General features: G+C 40.6%; 3 protein-coding genes across 5 annotated transcripts in view; 2 read left to right on the top strand and 1 right to left on the bottom strand.

The window, feature by feature from the left end:
- Positions 1–347: 347 nt before the first annotated feature.
- Positions 348–4,276, bottom strand: LOC144057949 (26S proteasome non-ATPase regulatory subunit 4-like). 2 transcript variants are annotated; one of them, XM_077575989.1, is made up of 11 exons: positions 4,000–4,276; positions 3,754–3,859; positions 2,708–2,848; positions 2,496–2,610; positions 2,024–2,110; positions 1,877–1,945; positions 1,576–1,791; positions 1,313–1,418; positions 984–1,121; positions 763–818; positions 348–677 (listed from the first exon to the last, which is right to left on the bottom strand). In XM_077575989.1, the coding sequence occupies exons 2-11, from the start codon at positions 3,777–3,779 to the stop codon at positions 507–509; spliced, it is 1,125 nt and encodes a 374-aa protein (XP_077432115.1). In that variant the 5' UTR covers positions 3,780–3,859; positions 4,000–4,276; the 3' UTR covers positions 348–506. The 2 variants fall into 2 exon arrangements, with proteins under 2 accessions (XP_077432115.1, XP_077432116.1); XM_077575990.1 differs by lacking the exon at positions 3,754–3,859.
- A 24-nt stretch (positions 4,277–4,300) lies between these two features.
- On the top strand, positions 4,301–5,899 carry LOC144057951 (C-reactive protein-like). The gene is made up of 4 exons (XM_077575991.1): positions 4,301–4,403; positions 4,501–4,564; positions 4,646–4,748; positions 5,314–5,899. The coding sequence occupies exons 1-4, from the start codon at positions 4,359–4,361 to the stop codon at positions 5,879–5,881; spliced, it is 780 nt and encodes a 259-aa protein (XP_077432117.1). The 5' UTR covers positions 4,301–4,358; the 3' UTR covers positions 5,882–5,899.
- Positions 5,900–6,439: 540 nt separating this feature from the next.
- LOC144057952 (serum amyloid P-component-like) overlaps positions 6,440–9,175 on the top strand; it is a 60,661-nt gene continuing 57,925 nt past the window's right edge. The window contains exons 1-4 of one of the 2 annotated variants that reach the window (XR_013295355.1): positions 6,440–6,541; positions 6,643–6,700; positions 6,786–6,888; positions 7,681–8,522. Coding sequence is in view for 1 of the 2 variants with exons in the window: in XM_077575992.1 (XP_077432118.1) it covers positions 6,643–6,700; positions 6,786–6,888; positions 7,681–8,191 (672 nt within the window). In the remaining variant the exon portion in view is untranslated. Of the gene's footprint in view, positions 6,542–6,642; positions 6,701–6,785; positions 6,889–7,680; positions 8,586–9,175 lie in introns of those variants that run through there. The other variant, XM_077575992.1, reaches the window with a different exon arrangement.

Below are 9,175 nucleotides of genomic sequence, written 5' to 3'. Positions count from 1 at the left end.
CAACAGTGCTTATGTCATTTAGTCAGTGGTAGTAAGTAACGAACTACAAGCAGTTGAATTTCAGTTTAGAAATGTTAGTTCTCTCAACGGAGTACTTTTTTCTCTCTGGACATATAGGATATTGTAGATCTATAATTCAATTTTTCCTCGTCAAAAACAAAATTTCACATAGGAACTAAATCTTTCGTAGCCACAATTATCATTTAAGATATCTGGAACATAATTTCTTCTGTCATTTTACAGATAAAATTCAGCGGCAGAGATGCGCTGAGTAAATTACAGATATTTGCAACATTGTTGTAGATAAACAAAATAAAAAGTAACAAATCAAATCATACAAAATAATGTTCCATTCGGGATTCTGTAACTTTATTAATTAAGCACTGTCATTGGCAAGACATATTTACAAAAGACTCAAACAAGTTAAAAAAAAAACATGAAGATGGTCAAACAAAAGCGAAACATGAAACACATCCTGTCACAAACTCCTAGTTTGATCAAATTGATCATTTCTTTTTCTCCTTGTCCTTTTTGGAGTCGGGTTTAGGGCCAGTCTGTGAGGCCAGGGAGCCCATAGCGTTACGGATGGCCTCATTGTTGGGGTCTACGCCAGGAAGGTTCTCCAGGACGCTCTGAAGGAACTCCGGATCCTGCATCACATCGTAGTCCTCTTCATCCTGATTGCAGATCAGATAGACGCGTTCAAACAAAATGCAAGTCAACATTGTTTGGAGAAAAAAAAAGTCTAAATTAAACATTTACCTTGGTCTCACCAGAGTCCATGTCAGCACCAGTGTCCATATCTTCAGCACCAAACTCTACAATAGAATAGAAACGTGCTGACTGTGGATAAAATTAATCCAATCAGAATTGACCTCAATGGTCAATTTAGTTACATCTAAACAAAACTAACGTGGACTGGATTGTGTTTAACTTTGGTGTTTCCACTGCATGTGATGCACTAATGACACTAAAGTGTTCACCTGCCGCTGATCCTTGCATGGACATCTGCAAGGCGTACGCGATCTGCTCGTCCTCCGTCATGCGGCTGAAATCTGGCAACACGGGCGCTGCAGAGTCTGCACTTTGAACTGACATCTTTAACAGGACATCATCGGACTCTACAACAGGAAGAAATTACAATTAAAAATTAACTGTCTTGAGTCTGTAACCTTCAATTTCAAACAAGCCCACAGTTCCTCTGAGGAAAATCAATTTGGTCAAGAGGTTTTAGACAAGCAAGTCCTAAAAAAAAAAAAGTCTGACTCAAGCAAAGTCATGTGATTTATGTTTTCTGGATTTTATATTTTACCGTCAACGGGAGAGGGAACGCCAGCTTCAGCAGCGGATGCAACAGCGGCTCTGCGGGCTTCATCCTCTTGTCTTTGTCTTTGCTCCTCCATCGACACCCTCAGAGCCTACGAGACCACGATGATGAGGGGTACTTTAAATGAATTCAATGGGACCTCTCAGATTGTCATACTTTTCATTTTCGAGTCAAATATCTAAAAATGTCCTATAAATATCAGCCCCCAAATCATAGAAATGTCAGTGAAACACTGTGGCCCCTCTTACCAGGGCCAGTTCTGGGTCTGCACTGGGATCCACTCCAAACTCAAAGTCACTGGCGCCCAGACCCAACACGGCACCTCCTTCCCCAGCGAGGATGGGCGAGGATAGCAGAGCATCAGCCAGACTGGGACCTGGAGGAACCGTGACCAGATGGGAGCCGCTGCCCTCTTTACCGTTCAGCGTGTTGATGAAGACCGTCAGCTTCTCGGTGTTCATCTCCTGTCAAAAAAAGAAAGAAAAAAAAGTCAGCATGTAGGATACAACACACAAGTGCGAGGGTTCGGGTCAAAGCGATTGTAAATACCTCTTCTCCAAAGTTGATGATATCCACGTTAACTTTTTCTTTCTTCAGGCGCTTTGCCATTTTGACCAGCTTAGGAGAAAGGACAATAAATAAATAAATAAATAAATAAATAAATAAATAAATAAGACATTAAGGCAAATAGCTCACCTCTTTCTCATTGTCCTCTACCGGGCTGCCAACGAATGCGATGATACGCATCTTGTGGTTTTTGCCTTGTCTGTGCTTCAATGCCAACTACAAAGAAAATAATTTTAAAAAATAAGGGCACAAACATGTTGCATCACCTGACCCATTGCGCATGTTACAATGACATATGGGAACTAAGGTTGTGATTTACGGTTTGCCAACCTGGGTTCAAAAAGCTCAATGAATCACGGCACCGGGTGTCACAAATTGGCACTTTTGACGCATATTTAATGTTATAAGAGCACCATTATCTTATATTTAGAATTACAATTTTAAAAATGATTTTGTGGATCATGATTTTATGCTTCAATGCCCATTTAGATCGCGATGCTCCTTCTGTTGTGCGCACCTTGGCCACTAGGGGGAGTATGATACTTACTAAAATAAATAACACAAAGAAGGTCAAGAAAACACTGTTGAATGAAAAACTCACATGTGCTACCCTGATGCCGGTACAGAAGCTGATGTTTCCACGAGGCTGCACGGCATGCAGCTTTGACAATATCCTCCCTGTGTCTGGCGTCAGTGTCGTCAGTACTTCACAGTTGCTATACAGGACATAAACAAACATTTGTTTCCTTATGACTGTCTTCCAATTTAAAAACAAAACAAAAAAACGGCTCATTCAACAGAAATATCTTTTACTTTGCCATCGTGATGAGGCCCACGTTGTTTTCGGGGTTGCTGCGAGTCTTGGAGTGACAAACGATATTAACTGCGTCCTGCTGAGCTTGCAGCCTGGTGGGCAGAAAATCTCCATTGCGCATGTACTCACTGTTGTCCACACTGCAAGCAAACAAAAGATGGAGCATTAAAATTATGAAACATGACAGCCTTTATAATATTAGCCAATGATGTTATTTCTTTTTTTCCACCAACAATCCCAAAAATATCACGCCCTTCTCAAAAAGGGTTTCTAGTTTACTATATTAATAGTTTAACCTGTAAAAATACAACAAACTATGAAAACAAACCATTAAAATTAGCCCATATTATATATATGACCAACAGATGATTTGATTTCCCAAATAAATACATCAGAGGATAAACTTAGCTCCTCCCCAACATACAAAGATGAACACTCAAGTCAATGCCAATGTACTACTTTCCTATTAGTCATGGGATTTGATTAATACGAAAGCCCAGACTCAGGGCTTTGACCCCATCCTGTGGAATTCCAAAGCACAAAAATACACAAGCATGTGTTCATTGCTTTATTTATTTAATTAAAAGCATATAGCAGAGAATATGATCCATGGGGGAAACCATGTTTAGTCTTTATAATGGGGACAACTGATGTTCAAAAATGAAGAGGTTAGCTGCAACAACAGACGCTATGACAATGACCCAAGCGAATCCTTGTGCTGTAGCACTTTAAAATAGTCTTATTTTTAATCAAACGTGAACCAATAAATAGACGAAAACATTATTCCATAGCTATCGTAAATAAATGCTTCTGGCCATTCATAAAAGTTAATGGGACGCGAAAACAACATTTGTAGCTTGCTATGTTTTGCTAGCGTTGGAAGAGTGACTCAGGAAAGTCTAAAAACACAGCATTTATCTAGAGAGAATACTTTTCTTATGTAAGCGGAAGGAAAGCGGAATAAACAATATATCAAATAAAATATTTTTCTCCTTGCATAAAACTACATTAGAGATTAAATTCAAACGTGTTTTGCCATTCTTACCAAACCATAGTACTTTCGATCACCATCTTGAAGGCTCTTTACTACGTCATTGTGGTGCATGATGGGTAATGTAGTTCTTGAGGTAGACGCAGCACACTTCAGTCAGCTGGCGGCACATTTGTGCATAATAATAATCAGCCCGAAAAACATGACTTCTTTACGACAAATACTCTATCTTTGTTCATATTTCTATGCCAAATTATGCATATATAATAGCAGGCAGATAAAAAAAAAAAAAAAACTTACCTCCAAATTCATCACTTTTGGGGTTGGGGGGGTTACTGAAAGATGTGTATGTCAAAAATGATTCCTTGATGTCATGGTTTTACTAGCATGCCTAATCATTTATAGCGTAAGAATGTCAAGCGTCCTTTATTGTCCTGTATGTGGCCCTACGAGGAAAAAAAGGTTGGACACCGCTGGCTAAACGACTAATATAATTTCAGTTTCCTGTCGTGATTTATTTTTGGTTTGTTTTCCTGTCTTCCCTCATTATGTATTTGTCTCCACCTGTTCTCAGCCCTTCTTGTGTCAACCAATCAGCTCCAACCTTGTCTTGTCACAGGTGTGCCTTGTCTCGTCAAGGTGTTTGTATTTAGTCTCCCATGCCGAAACTGAATATTGTCGACTATCATACGTGGCTTATAGTGGTGAGACCCTCGTGTTTATTTGTTGACTTCGTACCAAACACAATTAAACATCTTTAATTGCATGGTACAATGATGCAACACTGACCTTCAATTTCAGATGGAGAAACTATTGGTTCTCATGGTGATGCTTGCAACATGTTGTGCGCATAATATTACAGTTGGTATGATTTCCTTTTGAGAAATACACAATGGCTAAGATGCAACCCCTAGTGATGTTTTAATCTTTAATGATGTTTTTGCAGATCTTTCTGGCAAAGTATTTGTTTTCCCGGGGGCGACTACAAACGATCATGTGAATCTGATGACGTCCAAAACCCCTTTCAGTGCAGTGACTGTCTGTCTCAGGTAACCAGGGTATTGCTAGTGGCTCTTGATTTCTTTTTTTTCCATTTACTAGTTGCCGTCCTCACCTCCAGAGAAGGCAAAGGTGTTTACAAGTCAACCTCCAAAGTTTCTTTAAAATGTTCTGTGCAGCCCCATTCCTCTAAACATGGTACTCTGATATTGTTGTGCAATACAGTATATGAATAAAGCAGCATTATCAGCCATTTTTATCCATCTCAAATGGTGGCCGTTTTGCTACATGTTAACAGGAAATGACATCACAAAAACGGTTGAGTCATGATTGATCATTACCTGAGCAACTGTTGTCATTTCCTTTTGACAGCATGTAGCAAAATGGCCGCCATCTGAGAGGGATAAAAGCAGGTTGTTTTCACAAACACAATATTAAGAATGCCGTGTTTAGACTAATGGGTGCAACACACGTGCCAAAAAAATATTCGGGTTGACTTGCACCAAAGTAAAAAATGTCTACTGTCATGTTCTGATACTGTGACTTAGCACAGTAGAGGTGTAATTTGTGTCTTAGTTGCTTCCCACCCAGCGCTCACCTAGCATGTCTGTTCAGATTTCTCACAGATCTCAGAAGGAACTACGCCCTCTTCTCTCTGGCCACACCGACAATCAGCAATGATTTTTTGATCTTCAAACCCAACAAGGACAACGTCATCAGGATTCACGCTCGTAATGGCGGCGCCGACTTCCTGTCTGTGTCCTTTCCTCCCAACTCCTGGCACACCTTGTGCGTCACCTGGAACTCTGTAAATGGCATCTCCCAGTTGTGGTTGGATGGCAAACCCACCATCAAGAGGTTTATCCACTCGGGGCAGCCAATCAGCGGCAAGCCTAGCGTCATCCTGGGCCAGGAGCAGGACAAATATGGGGGCGGCTTCGATGTGTCTCAATCCTTCATCGGCATGATCTCTCGACTTCACATGTGGGACTACGTCCTCTCTCCATATGAGATCCGACGCTATGAGCAGGACACCAACTTCACCCCTGGGAATGTGTTTAACTGGAGAGCCCTTGACTTTGAAGTCGTTGGCAAAGTTTTGGTGGAAGACGAGGTCATCTTGAAGCATGAAATCACATTATGTAAAGTAGATTCTCCAACTTTTTGTCAAAGGACTAATTAAACTTGGACTTTAATATCATCATGTCTCTAACGTTTTTGTCCTAAATTTGGTTCTGTGGAATGGGTTTGACATGCACGGCAGCTCCTCTTTAATGGAACTGTTTGGGGCGCAACATTCTACCACTAAAGATTGCCAACTGCTCTGGCTCCAAAATTTCCAAACATTTTAGTCCATTTGAGCTGTAATTGCACCTAGACTGTGGCTGCCTTTTTGACCAGGTCCTCATAAATTAAATGTTTTCACCTGGTCAAAGTCTCATTTAAACAAACACTGTATTGCTGACTGGCAATTGATCAACTGTTTGTACAAACAAGTCTGTGTAAGCAAAAACAGGAAATTGTAAAGTTATCCGTTAAGTACGCGGATCTGTTTCTCTATGAAAGTAACATGTCCACCAAAAGAAGTAAAAATGATTCTCCCATTCAGTGTTTTGTTGACAATACAGTAGTCACGACATTGTCACATCGATTTTCTGCAGCGCTTGAGCTCACTGGATCTTGGGGGAGCCGAGGACATTATGTTGCAATTTAAAAACTTTCCCTTTTGTTTACTGAAGAGTCCAGGAGTACAAAATCCATATCGTTACATAAACAAGATCACATTTAAGTACTACTAAAAGCGAGCTCATCTGTCTACTCAAAGCTGCACAGTCAAGACAAGGTAAGATGTTACCTCCGCCAGGGAGCTGGTTTGCTTTATTTTAGCAACACATTTCACATTTGATTGCGTAGTACACTGATGCAATACCGATTTCCTTTCAGATGGAGAAACTCTTTGTTCTCATGGTGATGCTTGCATCATGTTGTGCAGAAACCAAAGGTAAGAAACTGTGTGCATCACAAGTGTGCTAAGCAATAAAGGAAAAAATGTGTGTGTGTGTGTGTGTGTTTGTGTACGCGCTCAGATCTTTCTGGCAAAGTCCTTGTCTTCCCGAGGGAGACTGCCAAAGATCATGTGAAACTGATGACGCCCAAAACATCCTTCACTGCAGTAACTGTCTGTTTCAGGTAACCAGGGTATCACCAGCAGCCCTCGGCTTGCATACATTCACTAGAGTACAAGAACTAAAGCTTAAATAGAATGTAAAGAATTAAATAGTGCGTCCCAATTCATTGTAAATGTGCAGCTCCTTCTGATGTGTGCGTCTTGGCCACCTGGGGGCAGTATAATTCAGACATATGGATATTAATGGAGCTGGTCAAAACTTGGTAAGATGCAGTAATAGTCGTTTTTTGCAGATTTTTTAAATGAAATAAACGGTTGCTTAGGTTTTTTTTTTTTTTTTTTGCTTTGCTTTCGACTCGGTATGAGACTTGGCTGTGTTTTAGTATCGAAATACACCGTAGCGAACTTTTCACTGTACTTGAGCTAATAAGCCACCATGCCTTATACACAAACAGCGTAAAACCGTAAGTGTGCACTCAAAACAAAAGCATAAACTCAAAACCGGAAGTCACAATTTACAATTTCAAAATAAAATACATTCCCTACTACGTTAAGGATATATATACATTTACTTTGTGTAGCCCTGTGGATGCTGCTAATTGTTTTAAAAGTGCTTCATAAAAGTCAACGCTGCGTAATTGATGCTTCTTTTTTTGGTAAATTCTATGGTGTTCCTCAATCTGCGTTAGCATTTACCTAGCCTAGAGGGTTGAAGGCAGCAAATGGTATGATTAAATAGCCTACATAATGTAATTAATTATTTGTTCAGTTTCACACTGCGTTTGGCCTATTTTATTTTAAATATTCAGTTAATGTACTTCCCACCACCACTAAACGGTGGCATATCTGCTCAGGTTCATTACAGATCTCACCAGGAACTACGCCCTCCTCTCTCTGGCCACGCCAGCGATCAGCAATGACTTTGTTCTCTTCAAGATAAACACGAACGACGTCATCAGGACGCACGCTCGGGACGGTGGCACTGACTTCATGGCTCTCTCTTTTCCTCCCAATTCCTGGCACACCATGTGCTCCACTTGGAGCTCTGAAAATGGCATCAGTCAGTTGTGGGTGGATGGCAAACCCACCATCAAGAGGTTTATCCACTCGGGGCAACCCATCACCGGCAAGCCCATCACCATCCTGGGCCAGGAGCAGGACACTTACGGGGGAGGCTTCGACGCCACTCAGTCCTTCGTCGGCATGATCTCGCGATTTCACATGTGGGACCATGTCATCTCTCCGAGTGAGATCCAACGCTACGAGGAGGACTCAAACTTCACCCCTGGGAACGTGTTCAACTGGAGAGCCCTCGACTTTCAAATAGTTGGCAACATTTTGGTGGAAGAGGAGGTAGAAGCATGAAATCACAGCCATGTAGTCTCTGTCAAAACTTTTCGGCTCCTCAGAGGGTACCGTTTTCCCAAAGACCTCATAATCATAACGCCATTTAAATTTAGCTACCACTAATTGCCATAGGAATTAAAGTAGTCTGTTTTCAAGCAAAGTTGAAATGTGCCAATAACAAAGTTGTTAGAACATATGCATTTTATTCAACTTTAATCTTTAAATATAGTTACATTTTAAAAATGTTCTTATATTGTTTTTTAAATATGATTTCCTTCCTTTGTTAGACTAATACTTTATTTGGGGCTAAAAAAGGTGGCAGTTGAGTGCTGAATTCATTTAGAATGTGGTTGAATGTGACTGGTGTTGGAATTTATTGCTATATTAATATAAACTTAAGTTAATAATCTGACTCCAATTTGTGACCTTACCAAACTATCACTCATCCAACAATAGCATGCTCGTTCTGCAATAGAAAGGTATCAGGAAGCCGGCATTTTCACACACGAGTGGATTTATTCCTAACACTCAAATCTAATACATCACAGCTGGGGTCCCGGGTCCCTATCAATACAATTCTATACGCCTCTGTCTCAAGCAGCAGACGTAAAACTCATCCGAGTTGCCCCAGTGAATAGTTATACTACACAATATGCAAATGGCACAGCATCAAAGGCATCCTGGCATTATTCTATTGGCTATGTGTTTTCTGCAGTTTAACTTTAGCTCTCTATGATTGGACGTCCTTTCTTCGCCAAGTTGTTTTCGGGCTGCTTCTGGCTGGAATCTCCCCCAGACTTCTGGCCTCCGGTCTTATCTCGTCCTTGAAGCTGGCTCCTGTTTACTCTGAAGCACTGCATTTTTGTACATCCTTACTCAAACCCTTATTTCCTTTATTCCCATCTTTACAAGCTCTTATATTCCTTTACTGGTTAATTCTGAACACAGTCATCCATAGTTGAAATCTTTGATATGAAATTAAAGCATAAACTGGACCAAAAA

This window comes from Vanacampus margaritifer, chromosome 9 (genome assembly GCF_051991255.1).
Source record: "Vanacampus margaritifer isolate UIUO_Vmar chromosome 9, RoL_Vmar_1.0, whole genome shotgun sequence".
In the NCBI taxonomy this organism is placed as follows: domain Eukaryota; kingdom Metazoa; phylum Chordata; class Actinopteri; order Syngnathiformes; family Syngnathidae; genus Vanacampus; species Vanacampus margaritifer.
The sequence above is the reverse complement of the archived record's forward strand: the minus strand, read 5'-3'. Positions and strand labels throughout refer to the sequence as shown.

What these genes read in the sequence shown, in the direction of transcription:
- LOC144057951 (XM_077575991.1), top strand. Translation starts at nt 4,359, where the DNA reads ATGCCGAAACTGAATATTGTCGACTATCATACGTGGCTTATAGTG. An exon ending in ATCATACGTGGCTTATAGTG is followed by an intron (nt 4,404 to 4,500) that starts GTGAGACCCTCG and finishes CTTCAATTTCAG; the next exon opens with ATGGAGAAACTATTGGTTCT. An exon ending in TGCGCATAATATTACAGTTG is followed by an intron (nt 4,565 to 4,645) that starts GTATGATTTCCT and finishes ATGTTTTTGCAG; the next exon opens with ATCTTTCTGGCAAAGTATTT.
- LOC144057949 (XM_077575989.1), bottom strand. Translation starts at nt 3,779, where the DNA reads ATGGTGATCGAAAGTACTATGGTTTG. An exon ending in GGCCTCATCACGATGGCAAA is followed by an intron (nt 2,611 to 2,707) that starts GTAAAAGATATT and finishes TGTCCTGTATAG; the next exon opens with CAACTGTGAAGTACTGACGA. An exon ending in TGGACTCTGGTGAGACCAAG is followed by an intron (nt 678 to 762) that starts GTAAATGTTTAA and finishes ATCTGCAATCAG; the next exon opens with GATGAAGAGGACTACGATGT.